At 35.8% G+C, this 14481-nt stretch overlaps 1 protein-coding gene across 4 annotated transcripts in view; it reads right to left on the bottom strand.

The window, feature by feature from the left end:
- The window catches only part of KIAA1958 (KIAA1958 ortholog), a 161646-nt gene that overhangs the window by 79823 nt on the left and 67342 nt on the right, over nt 1-14481 (bottom strand). For all 4 annotated transcript variants that reach the window (XR_012038488.1, XR_012038489.1, XM_072842368.1 and 1 more), the window contains exon 2: nt 5347-6541. Coding sequence is in view for 2 of the 4 variants with exons in the window: in XM_072842368.1 (XP_072698469.1) it covers nt 5347-6517 (1171 nt within the window). In the remaining 2 variants the exon portion in view is untranslated. The remainder of the gene's footprint in view (nt 1-5346; nt 6542-14481) is intronic.

The following is a 14481-nucleotide window of genomic DNA, read 5'->3' as shown; positions in this document are numbered from 1 at the left end:
CTTGGACCATAAAGCAACTTATTCTTTTTTAACTTATTTTAACTCAGGTATTGTTTTTTTTTTTTTTTATTTTTATTTTATTTTTTTAATTTTTATTTATTTATGATAGTCACAGAGGGAGAGAGAGAGAGAGGCAGAGACACAGGCAGAGGGAGAAGCAGGCTCCATGCACCGGGAGCCTGACATGGGATTCGATCCCGGGTCTCCAGGATCGCGCCCTGGGCCAAAGGCAGGCGCCAAACCGCTGCGCCACCCAGGGATCCCTCAGGTATTGTTTTTGACAAGAGAAACCATTGTTTATGCATGTCAACATAGACCAAACAACTAGAAATAATACATGACTTAATCAATTTTTAAAAGCTATTGAACTCAATTTTATATGAGGTTTCAAAAACTACTGTATTAAATACTTTAAATTATACCCTTCTTTTTCTATGAATGCATTTTATTTTGTATAAAATCTAATCAAATAGCAGGATGCCAGGCTGGCTGAGTTGGAGCGTACAACTCTTGATCGTCCAGTGATGAGTTTGAGCCCCATGTTAGGTGTAGAGATTACTTTAAAAAATAATAATAATCTTTAGAAAATATATAATAATACAAAAATTAGAAAAGGAGATGAATAACAACAGAACTGAAAATCTAGAAATGGACCCAATTATAAAAATGTGATGCATAAAGCAATTCAGTAGTGACTGAGAATTATTCAATAAATGATGCTAGAACATTTAACCACCTCCAAAATCCAAATGAAGTGAGGTTCCAATCCAAAAATATATTCTGGTTTCAGAGCTAAATGTAAAAAAAAAAAAAAAAAAAAAAAAAAGAAAGAAAAAGAAAAAGGAGATGGTGGCGGGGGAGGGGCGGGGGGAGGGGAGGGGCAGTGGCGTGCAGCGGCAAGGGGAAAACCAAAAGAGAATCAGAGGAAGATATGGGTAAATAGTTATCTGATTCAAGGAAGGGAAAGGACTTCCTTAGCAAAATAACCAAATGCAGATATGATGATAGCTATCTATAAATAGAGGCTAAAAAGTATAACTTCCATAAAAATTAAGAAAATTCATCTCAAAAAATGCCATCAACAAAATTACTTTAATTACACCAAAATTATTTTAATGGTAAAGAGGGAAATATATTTCCAATATACAAAATAGAATATGAGTTAATATTTCTAATATATAAAGAATACATATAATTTATTAGAAAAACTAAAGGTGTGTATTTTCAGAAGAAAAAACATATATTACAAAACTTGATAAGCAAAAGTTGATTGCTTGCTACTATAAAACTTCTGGGGAAAAGCTGATAATAAAAGGGATCCTTGCACAAAATCATAAAGGAAGTCATGTGTATATTTCTTAAATATATAAGAAATACAAGCAAAAAACCCTGACTCACAATGCAAGAGAGATTTAAATTTATGACTAATGTCCCAAATTTACATTTAAAAACCTCAAAATTTAATGGAATCTAAGCCACTGGGGAGATAGTCAATAATTCTTTTGATAATATGTCCTCTTTACTTATTACTGCTTACTAGGATTTGGGCTAAGCAGTATAACAGGGCTGACATGAAAATTAGTAATTTTATCCATACCTTGATTAACATTTTATCACTTTGTGAGTTTTGTTTTAAACATAAATAAAGATGACTTTCCACTAGGAGAACAGAATTTAAGTGGCAATAGAAAACTAAACAAAATGAAACAATTTCTCTTTGTTTCTAGTTGACTCGTCATTTGTCAGATTATTTATTTTAAAAATGTTATTCAAAGACAGGCAGTATTTCTACAATAATTTGATAAAGACTCCAGCTTACACAACATCTGTTTTAACAAGAGTACCTGATTTTGCTTTCAGCTAGTTCTTTCAAAAGCTTCCTTCTTTGCTTAATCCAAGTACACTTTATAGATTGAGTAAGGTCCACCTGTACATATTCATTCACATACATTTGGATGTGCTGTATTCTAAATTTAAAAAAAGTCTATGTTTAGAATGAAGATTATCTACTATAATAAATGTTCAAAACAAACAATTAAAACTGTTAGAGGACAGACCCTAATTTGGGTTCTATAGAACAGGTAAATTATAAGTTAACTTTATAAAACTCCCATAAAAGAAAAATGTCAGAGTTTTGTTCCAATGATGTCCCTAGTATAGAGATATTTCTAGTAAGCTATTTGTATAAAGAAATAAAAATAGTATTTCTTTAAAGCTAATAATATCTTAGCAATATAATACCTTCCAAAGAAAAATGGATCAAAACATCAGGATGATTCCTTAGGAAATTCCCATTACCAGTGACTCATACTGTTTTCCCTTAAAGGTTCAACTCCAAGCCAAACCAATTCTCTTTGCAAGAGTAAAGCTAAATCAAAGTTTATGATTATATTCATTATGTGCTATACTTGGCCATACCTGCTTTTTATAGCTATTATAAAAAATTGCAATTTCAAAAAAAAAAAGTGCAACTTCATTGAGAAGGAAAAAACCTAAGAGAATGTAATCTATACAAAAATAAATACATTAAAATATTTCTTTTACAAATAGGCTGAATTTCTTTCCCAAAACAATTACATAATAAGATATTCATGTTTTGTTTAGTAAAGGGCCTCAATGTTTCATTCACTACCCACTAGGCAGATGCAATGAAATCTGGGGTGAGTTAGTGGACGGGGTAATAAATAGTATTACTAAGCTGCAATAAGTTAGTAGAAGGGTGCTGGGGTAAGTTCGTGGAAGGATGTGTAATATAACAGTCTTACTATAACCTGTTTTGGTATCCTGGACCACTTTGCAAAAAAATATTATTCTGAATTCTACCCTCAAATATAAAGTAAGTGAGAATATAGAAAACTCTGTCAGGGGGATCCCTGGGTGGCTCAGTGGTTTAGCGCCTGCCTTCAGCCCAGGGCATGATCCTGGAGACCCGGGATCGAGTCCCACATCAGGCTCCCTGCATGGAGCCTGCTTCTCCCTCTGCCTGTGTCTCTGCTTCTCTCTCTCTCTCTCCCTCTCTCTCTCTCTCTGTATCTGTGTGTGTGTGTCTCATGAATAAATAAAATCTTTAAAAAAAAGAAAAAGAAAAGAAAAAAAAGAAAACTCTGTCAGGCTGTCTCCTATTTTATTTAAAAAGGAGGGGGGAGTGACACACAAATAAATAAACCAGATAAAACTTTAAGTGAAAAGGTACTACTTCTATCCTATATGCATGAAGAGTCAGATTTCCTACCTCGTACAAAGACTAACCAGCCTAATAAAAAAAAAAAAGTCTAAATTATGCCGAAGACCATACTGTTAAAAAGTTCAACATCGTTAGTCACTAAAGTAATGGAAATCAAAACCACAATGAGATACTACTTCATGTACCAAACAGGATAAATACCATTTTTCTAATGGAAAATAACCAAATATTGGTCAGTATGTTAAGAAACAGGAAACTTCTTACATTGCTGGTGATTTTTAAATGGTAGAGCTACTTTGGAAAACAGTTTGGCAGCTCCTCAAAAAGGTAAACATAGAGTTATCATACACACTCAGCAATTCTACTTCTAGGTAGTTGCCCAAGTTAAATGAAAGTATATATCCACTCAAAAACTCGTATACGAGTGTTATTAGCATTACCCATGATAGCCAAAAAACAGAAAAAAACCCTCAATATCCATCAACTGATCAAAGGAAAAACAAACTACGGTATATCCATATAATGAAATATTATTTGCCAATAAAAAGAAATTCTGATACATACTACAATGTAAATTAACCTTTAAAAAAAGTATGCTGAATGCAAGAAGGCAGTCACCAAAGGCCACATGTGATTCAATTTTTATGAAATGTGCAGAATATGTAAATCCATAGAGACATAAAGTAGGTCAATGGTTGATGTGCTGGGAGGAAAAAAGAGGGACGGCTAATGGGTATGAGTTTCTTTCTGGGGTAATGACAGTGTTTTGAACTAGATAGTGGTGATGGTTGTACAATTCTGTAAATATACTAAAAACCACTGAACTGTAGTATACTTTATAAAAGAGCATATTTTATGGTATGTGAATTATATCTCAGTAAAGCCATTATTTTAAAAAGAAAGAAAAATGAATAAACTGAAAAGCATAGTTTTGAATCAGGATACGAATATTTTCATTGTATATTTTATTAATAATACCAAGACTGCATCAATAAAATCATAAATTGCATAAAGGCACAGGTACTGTCAGCTTCTAGGAAACTTTTCCCAAAATACATGACTTCCTTGAGAGGGATTAAAATGAAACAAACCAAAATGTGCCACAAATTTCTTTCTATATATTCTGTTCTGTATGTCTGTTCATTCTTGTCCATGTTTCTACTTCTGGCTTATTAGATTTGAATAATGAACCCAAATGCATGACATCGAAGCCTCTCTATATAGTAATAGCCCACATTAAATAAATAATGCATGTTAGAATTACAGAACATTAGAATGTCAAAATTAGGTAGAGACTTCATACAATTATTTTCCTCTCCTCTCAATCCATTTCAGTCAAGCCCATATATTCCAGTAATGCAAGTTATTGGACTCTTTTAATTGTGAAATAAAAGATAAAATATTTCTAGAATTATTTGTTGCTTTTTAAAACACTTGTTCTAAACTGCTGCGCCCACTAAAATAAATAGAAAGGCCAAGTTCGTTCAGACAAATATATAATAATGGAGAAACACTAGTTCTATCGTCATTGTATGCCTAACCCAACATCGTATCATTTTGGCTTCAAACAACCACCAAATGCTTTGATACTGATAGGAGAGGATAAACTTTTTTTTTCAAAGAGAACATTAATATACAAAAATTATTCAGCTTGGGGGACCTTAGTGTCTCAGTCAGTTACGTGTCCGACTCTTGGTTTTGGCTCAGGTCATGATCTCAGGGTTGTGAAATCAAGTCCTGCATCAGGCTCCGCACTCAGCACGGAGTCTATTTGAGATTCTCTCTCTCTTTCTCTCTGCCCCTACTCCCACTTGCACACTTTTTCCTCTCTAAAATAAATAAAATCTTTAAAACATCAAAAAAATGGTAATTATTCAGCTTAAGATCAGATACAGATCTTAAATCTAGCCATGCAATAGCAACAGCACAATCCTACAGCTATCCTCTCAGCCCTGGGTACACTTAACTGGATGGATGGCCTCAACTCCGATGAATTTCCTTCAGAGTATCACCTGGATGGAATAGATTTCATTATTTCTATCTTTCTGAGAGTAATAAAGGCCGGAAAGCTAGCAAAGCAAGCCAATGGTTTCAAAAGTACTGGCGGCGCAGAATTCTCTGATGTACATGGATGAGGGACCCTGTCACCTCACGTGCCATACCTGGTATGCACTGTGCTGTGGCCTCAGTGGTTATGGTTGGAGCGACTGGGGGCTGCTGCTGACTGGAACTCACTTCTGGCTCTGTGTTAACTGAGGGAGAAAGAGCTACCTCACAGGAAGAGACCTGGCTGGGCAGATGGGGCAGGAACTCTTCAGAAGCAACTTGGTCATCCTGTCCAGGCAGCTGTAGGGCAGACAAAGGGATGCTGATCTGTTTGTTAGGATGGGATGTGCTCACAGGCATCTGCATAGCCACCTGCTGATTGGTGCCATGGGCACCAGGGGGTCCTCTGTTTGGTGAAGCCAGAGATACCCTGGCAGTCTTCTGGACGATTGGTCTGGACATGACAGAGGGGGATGCAGACACACCATGTGGGTCTAGCTCTGTGCCAACGGCAGATGTTACATGGGGAATCAGCTTGGCTGACCCTATACAAGAGGGACCAGCATGAGTCTGAGGCTTGGGTTTTGCCATCTGTGTCAATGACAGGGCTGGTCCATCTACCCCTCCAGTCAGCTCTGCATTCGCCACAATATAATAATCTTCGGGAATTTCTTGTTTGATTTTCTTAATGATGACATCATTGCTGCATTCATCAACCATTTGAGCCTGGGAGCTGGAATGGAGAGAAGATGGGACTATTCCAGGCCTTTTTCGAGCAATGCTTTGAGGCCTTTGGGTTTGGGGTTCAAAGTCACTATCCTCGTCTGTAACAGAAGACTCACAAACCATGTCAAACAAGGTGTTTTCATCTTCATATTCTTCAACAGCTTCATCCAGTTCAGAGGGCTCACTGCAATAAGAGAAGTCACAAGAGTCTCTGGTCCGATTACAGTCTAGCTTCGCTTTCACTGGTCTCCCAGGGTACCTTTCAACAGGGCTAGTTTGTGTCTCTGATGGTACTCCAATTATACTGGGACTATCAGAGTTAAAACTTCTGTTATCCTGGAAACAGACCCTCTCTTGGGACCCAGCTCTGCAAGTAGCTGTCAGGGGCCAGTGATAAGCATGGCCAGCACTACAGCCCCACATTGCTGTGAGGTTCCCATGGGAACCTTCCGAAAGCAAGTGTTTCAGGTTTGGGATGAGGCTGCAAATGGTCCCATGGCTGTGGGCCCAGCTGACCAATTTGGACAGATTCTCAGATGAAGTATGAAGGCAATCCTCCATGTTACAGGATCAGCAGTGTCTTTCCTAAAGGGAAATAATCAAAATAAGAAGCCATTATTACCCAAGATAGTCCCAAACCTCCATTACTTCAATTTCCTTGAACTATGATCATGTGGCATAAAAAAGAAACATACTTCAAAACTGTTATCTAGTTGATGTCACTGCCCATGAACAGAGACTTACAGGGAAAAGTAAAAAGCAGTGATGCCTTATGGCTGTGAGACAAGATTTTTGTTAATTTTCTTTATTGTTATAATAATACTTGCCTAAAAAATACCTGCATGAGGAAAAAAAGTGGGAAAGAAATAAAAAACTATCGAGCATTAAAAAAGAGGCGAGCTTTTTCATGATATATTTTACTTCCAAAATCACAAAAGAGGGGCCTCTAAGTCAGCCCCTTAATAATATGTTGTGTGCATTATCTATATTAACCAAGGAAGTACACTTCCAACTTTACCCTCTGCAATCAGAAACTTCATTACTAAAGGCAGAAGCATGAAGGCTTAGGTCCATTCTAGGATGAGGCACAGAAGGGAAGTCAATCCTCTCCTGGGCACCAGAAAACAAATGATGTAACCGAGAGTCCAAGGAGAGAATGAAATGCTGTAGTGGGGAAGAAAAGTCTTTAGCAGGGAAGGGAGAATGGGCTAGGAGGAAAGCCACTACAGGGTACCTGCTGGGGTCAGGGGCACAAGCAGTCTGCAGACCAGAAGCAAGGGTGAGTGGGCCAGGTGCCAGGACTCTAACCAAGTGTTAGGAGCAGGCATTCTGCCTCTGTGCTGTCTGAAATTCCTGAAATAGTGCCTTTCATCTAACAATCTGGAGGTCAAAGATGTGTCTGGTTTATTCCACTTCTGAGCTTCCTGGGCACTCAAGGATAACCAGCTACCAAATAGGAGTAAACCATTTGTAATTGAGTGGAGCTCAAAAAGAATCACTTGTTATGTGTCCTTGACTGGGTAACACTGAGGACAACATGATGGGCAAAAAAAGTAAAATGGGACATGTAGAGTCTGCATATGATTAGAAAGGTCAAGGAAGTTTCTGATAAAGGGGAGATCCTGGGGAGAATTGGGTGGGGGGAGGAACGAGGATCTTGATGTATTTTTTAGTCTGTCCTGTTCATCTGTAGCTGTGAGTGACAAGTGGTGCCTCAATGTGGGTGGGCTCTGCATTAAGGTGTCAAGATCTAACATGTCAGGTGGCCGTACACAAGGGCACATCTGAACTTCCATGGCACCCCATCAGCAGTTAGGTAAACTCAAATCCTTTCACATGTTATGAGGTGTCTATGATGTGTCATGGCCGCCATCAACTCCTCAAGCCTCATTTCCTACTACTATGGGCTTTTCCCACATTTCTAATGGTCTCCTCTAAACAGTTTCTCATGCTTACTGGGCCTCTAAAAATTTGTTCTTTGGCTTGATATGCAGCCCTCTTCTTTTTTCATTTGGAAAACCCTTTCAAAACTGGACTTGGGACTGCCTCCTGTTGACGTCTTTCTAGACCTCCTTTCAACCTCAGATACTTATTTAGATTCTCTTCACTTGCACTTCTATCATCTCAAGAGATCTCCGTTTCTGTTATCATTGACATCTTTGTCTCCCAAACTTGCCTGAGAATTCCCTGAGGACAGAAACCATAATTTTTAATTTTTTTATTTATTTAAAAAATTTTAGTATAAAGGGCTATAATTTTTCATTCATCAATGAGGATCTAGTTGGGGATAGAGATATTAATATGATATGATTTGTTCCTGAGACCTTATAATCTACTGATGATGATAAATAAATGATGAATGAATAAATATATAAATACTGGCAGTGCCATCAACACTAATCAAATAAACATTTAAGACCCTCAAGTAAGAAACATGACATTTCCCTATCACTTTTACTATAATCATTGAAGGGAACAGAGGATTTTCTCCCCAGTGGTATAACCAAACCACAGCTGTCTTGTGCCTAGGACAGTAATATACGAGCTACCACATTTTATGAAGCAGCACAGTAAAAGGAAAGAACAGTAACTGGTGTAGAAGTTGGGAATTTCAATTCTAGTCCTGGAACTGATGTCTATGGCCTAAGACAAGTCTAATTACCTCTAAGCTAATATATCAGGTCTATATGATCTTCATGTTCCCTTTATACTTTAGGAATTTAGGGACGTTTATATGCCTTGCATATAACTTTAAAGTAAAAATGCAGGTAAAAGAGAAAGGCTGGTACAATTAGGACAATGAGCACTGAGTAATGTATAGAATTGGTGAATCACTATATTGTACACTTGTGTATTAAACTAATACAATACTGTAGTAGTTTCAAGCATACTGGAATTAAAATAAAAAACTTAGTTAAAAAAAAGAGGGGAGGTTTCTAATGTTTATTTTTTAAGCTTTCTTAATATATCTACTTAATTTGTATGGCAGAGACTATTTGCCTACCTAGTATCTATTCTCTCTTTTTCCTTACAGAGCGTCCCAATTTGAGGCAGCAATATGCTTACCTAAAACACATTTCCTAACTTCCCTTGAAATAGGAATCGTCACATGACACAGTTCTGGCCAACAGTATATAAATAAAAGTCACTGAGTGGGGGTTGTGAAAGCCCTCAAAAACACAGACTTGTTGAATTTTTGCCTTTTTGCCTTTGTCCTTCCCTTTCTTTCTTCCTGGAACAAGGACATGATGGCTGGAGCTCTAGAGGCCTTGTTAGGAACATGAAATAAGAACTTCAGGATAGAAGAGAAGAACCAGAGGTCCTGTCTTGGGTCCCTGTTGACATCATAGAACCACTGCATCAACTCTGAACTAACTAGGATTCTTTGTTACATAAAGAAAGATAATGCCCTGATCTTGCTAAAGCCACTGTTGTTGGCATATTTGATTACATAAAGTTGAACTCAATTACTAACTGATACACAAAAAATAATATCCATCTCTGGTTTTTGGAACCTCAGAGCAAAATCCTTCAATTTCTCTGCATCATCCCCCAAGTACAATTGTTTCTTAGATTGGACTCCACAAATAAATTACTACGAGGTCTATAATTCTATGCCAAAATGTTTGTAACTGTTTTCATTTTGATTCTAATAAAAATATGATTAATATAAGCATATAATGACTTATGTAAAAAATCACATTGCATCCAAATATTGCCTTTGTATCTATACTCACATTATTATCCATAATCACCTAAGTGACATGACTCAACTTTCAATTTGTTGGGATACCTGTTTGTGTTTTATTCTTAGCGAATATAAATACAAATCTTGTCTTTTGCATTAATAATTACCAAATGAAAGGCATCATGATTTGACATCATGAAAATGGCAGATGTAATACTGAAGCAATACAACACTTTTACGTGTCACAGGATAAATGAGAAAATAAAAAGGAGTTGAAATAAATATATTGTTCATATAAAAAATATATATATTGTGGCCCAATATTTGATGACTATGTTTTCACAGTTCAAACATGTAAAAATGTGGCAGAATCAAAATACAAAATTATATACGCACATAGAACTCCAAAGAGCTTACTGTTCAGGCAAAAGCTACATACAGTAGTAAGTAAACTAGTACCTTCGCTGAAGGTCCCACAAGCCAGAAAAAAAAATTATAATAAAAAATAAAGTAGATATAATTTTAAATTTTGTTAAAAGCTTATCTACTTAATTCTAAAACGATCACCAACCTTTAAGAATCAATACGTAGTAATCATAAGTCACTTTTATTACATTCTGAAATTCACTAGCAATCTCATGAAGAGGCTCTTAAACTTTTCCTGAGTATCATAAAATGAAAATATTTTTCCAGTATCATTATTAATATATTTCAGCCAGGCAACCAATGTTAACCAATGTAGTTGTGAGAGCATAATTGGTTGGTATTTAGGGTAATTAAATGGATTGAGTCCAAGCTGACAAGGAATAGCTACCAATATACTGCATTATATTCTAAATTTAATAGAAAATAGAATCAAGAAGGGGATCCCTGAGTGGCTCAGCAGTTTAGTGCCTGCCTTTGGCCCAGAGCGTGATGCTGGAGTCCCGGGATCAAGTCCCATGTTGGGCTCCCTGCATGGAGCCTGCTTCTCCCTCTCCCTGTGTCTCTGCACCTCTCTCTCTCTCTCTCTCTCTCTCTGTGTCTCTCATGAATAAATAAATTCTTAAAAAAAAATAGAATCAAGAAGAAGACAACTAAGATACTTCCGAACTGCTGAAAATGAAGTCAGTTCTAGAACCTACTAATTTGCTTCAACAGTCTGATGATAAGCTCTATGCTGAAAAATGCCTTTTCTAGATTTTCAAGAATTAAAATTAACTTCAGATAGTATTTTCCCATATATGATATGGGCAAAGACTGGATTAGACACTTAGCTTTAGAGTTTTCATGTGACACTTGACTAAAAACAAACTCAAAGAAGGGCACCTGGGTGGCTCAGTCAGTTAAGCCTCTGATTCTTGGTTTCAGCTCAGGTCATGATCTCCAGGTCGTGAGATTGAGCCCTGCATCAAGCCCCACATTAGCGGGAGAGTCTGCTTGGGATTCTCTCTCCTCCTCTCCCTCTGCCCCTCTCCCCTGCTCACTTGCTCTCTCTAATAAATAAATAAATCTTAAAAACAAAACTAAACTCAAAAAGCCCTGACTAGCAAGCAGAGTTTAAGTTAAGTATGAAACTTAGTTATCCTAAATTAGCAAACAAAGCTACAAATGTATTATTACCACACTGTATGATAACTTAGACAAGCAGACATTCTATATATTAGTATTTATATTATTAAAGTCAAAATCAGAAAGCCATTAAATTTAGTCAGATTTTCCACTCTATTTTTTTAAAGATTTTATTTACTTATTTGAGAAAGAGAGTGAACATGAGTGGGGGTAAGGACAGAGCAAGAGGGGAGAAGCAGGCTCTCCCCTGAGCAAGGAGCCCAATGTAGGGCTCATTCCTAGGACCCTGGGATCATGACCTGAGCCAAAGGCAGATACTTAACCAACTGAGCCACCCAGGTTGCCCCTAGGCTTTCTACTATTAAACTCAAAACTGATCATTAAGGTTTCAGTAGAATAACATAAAACTAATTATTGTTACAGCTAATATTTATTGAACATTTATTAATTATCAGATACTATTCTGGGACTTGACATACCAATAATCCTAATTATATCAGTAATTCTAGTAAGTTAAATAAATTATTTTCTTCTTCATCTTATAAATGAGTAAACTAAGTCACTTGAATAAAGCAGGAGTGGAGTCAAAATCTGAACTTCAGTCTTATTTCAGAGCCTATGCTTTTAACACACTACATTTCTTCTGAAAATGTAATGGTAGAAAGATGTTGTCTCAAATCTGGTTCCCTATCACATTAATGTTAATTGAGTTTATGTTGGTTTTATCATTTAACTTTGAATTTATGAAACTATTTTGGTTTACAGCTGTCTTATTAACATAAATTTTATGTTTATATATACTATTTTAAATAACATTATGGCAAAAAATGATTTAACACAGCACTGGGTGTAAAGAAGGTCCATGAAAATGCTTTCCTTTCAAAAGATTGAGAAAAACTTTTTAGAAAAAAAAGGCTATGAAAAAATTAGTCACTTTTCCAAAACCTGACAAAAGTGAGTTACCAGCCAAATACCAATGAATGTCTAGTTGGCTTTCACCTCACTTCAGTTACAACAATATGCCCCACAGCCCTTAAAATCCCTCTCTTTATAAGTTTCTGAAACTTTCAAAGGATTTGGTGTAGCTGTTGTTTTAATACTACTAAATCTCAATTCCTGATGGATGACAAAGATTGACACAAGAAAAAAAAAAAAAAAGAAAATCTTACTAGCCATGTATCAGCCATGTAGCCATGGCTTAGTTAGGTGTCTGCCTTCAGCTCAGGTCATGATCTCGGGGTCCTGGGATCAAGCCCCACCTTGGGCTCCCTGCTCTGTGGGGAGTCTGCTTCTTCTTCTCACTCTGCTGCTCCCCACTCCCAGCTCATGCTCACTCTCTCTCTCAATAAATAAATAAAATCTTTAAAAAAAAGAAAAAGAAAAAGAAAAAGATTTCACTGGTAAATTCTAACACACAAAGAAGAAATAATACCAAAATTATGCAAATCTTTTCCAAAAATAGAAGGGAGCACTACTCAACTTGTCTGAGGAGGCCAGCATAGCCCTACTACAAAACCTGATAAAAATCTTACAATAAAGAAAATTACATATCAACATTCTTTATTTTATGCAAAAATCCTTTACAAAACATTAGCAAAATGAATCCAACAATATATACAATGGGTAATACATCATGACCAAGTATGACTTATCCTAGGAATGGAAAGTTGGCTGACCATTTAAAAATCAACCAATATAATTCAACATATTAACATTTCACAGGAGAAAAACCATGACATCATCATCCCAACAGATGCAGACAAAGCACTTGCAAAATTAAATGTTCATGAACAATTAAAAACTCTTAATAAGCTAATAATAGTAGGACTTCCTCAAGCTGACAATGGATATCTATAAAAATTCTACAGCTAATATTAAACTTAATATTAAAAGACTGAATTATTTTCTCCCAAGATCAAGAGTAAGACAGGAATGCTCACTTGCATCACTTTTATTCAACACTGTAACACTGAAATAATGCAGTCAAAAGAAATAAAACAGAAAAATTAGAAGAAGTAAACTATTTTTACAGGTAGATGATATTGCTGTTTATGTTGAAAATTCCAAAAAATTCATGAAACTGCTAGAACTCATAAATGAATTTATTAGCAAAGTAGTCAAGTACATAATTAATATTTTTTAAAAATCTATTAATTTCTATATACTTAGCAACAAAACAGTAGAAAATTAAATTTTAAAAACTCTATTTATAGTAGTGCCAAAAGTATTAAACACCTAGGAATAGATCTAACAAAACGTATCTAAGACTTCTATACTTAAAACTACAAAACACTGTTGAGAGAAATTAAATGTGACATCAATAAATAGAGATAAGTACTATATTTAAGATTGTTAGGTTGGTATTATTCCCAACTGATCTATATATTCAACACAATTCCAATCAAAATTTCAGTTGGCTTAAAGAAGCTTAAAGAAATAGATAAATTGATTCTAAAATTTATATGGAAATGCAAAAGATCTAGACTAACCAAAACAAATATCTTTAAAGTTGGAGAACTCACTACACCCGATTTTAAGGCTTAGAATAATTTCAAGCTATAGTAATCAAGATCATGGGGTACTGACAAAAGAATAGAAATACCCACTAGAACAGAACGAGTGTCCAGAAACAGACCCACACATATCTGGTCAATTGATTTTCTTCAAAAGGCAAAGAAATTCAATAGTAAAGGAAAATCTTTTAATCTTTAAATAATGCTAAATCAATTGGACAGCCATTAAAAAAAAAACAAACACCCTTCAGTTAAACTATACATAAAAATTAATTCAAATGGATCATAGACCTAAATCTAAAACATAGGGAGTGCCTGGGTGGCTCAGTCAGTTGTGTCCAACTCTTCATCTCAGCTCAGGTCTTGATCTCAGGGTTGTGAGTTCGAGCCCCAAATTGGGCTCCACACTAGGCGTGAAGCCTACTTAAAATATAATAACAATAAATAAAATAAAATAAATCTAAAGCCTAAAACTAGAAAAATTCTGGAAGAAATCATAGGATATTATATTTTTGTCACCTTGGGGTAGGCAAAAGTTTCTTAGGATGCAAAAATCACAAGCCATAAAAAATCAGATAAACCAGACTACATCAATAGCTAATGGAATATAAATAATCCAGAGATGGTGAAGGTATCCACCAAAGGTAAACACACTCAACACTGCTACCTGCTTTTAGGAGATCCCCTATATAACCTTCAGTGCTATCTACGGAAACTCGGATATGACCTAAAAAGCAGTGATGTCTCAACTAACAGACCAGTGACTGACAAAG

This window comes from Canis lupus, chromosome 10 (assembly GCF_048164855.1).
Source record: "Canis lupus baileyi chromosome 10, mCanLup2.hap1, whole genome shotgun sequence".
In the NCBI taxonomy this organism is placed as follows: Eukaryota; Metazoa; Chordata; class Mammalia; order Carnivora; family Canidae; genus Canis; species Canis lupus.
This window is presented reverse-complemented; position numbering and strand designations above follow the sequence as displayed.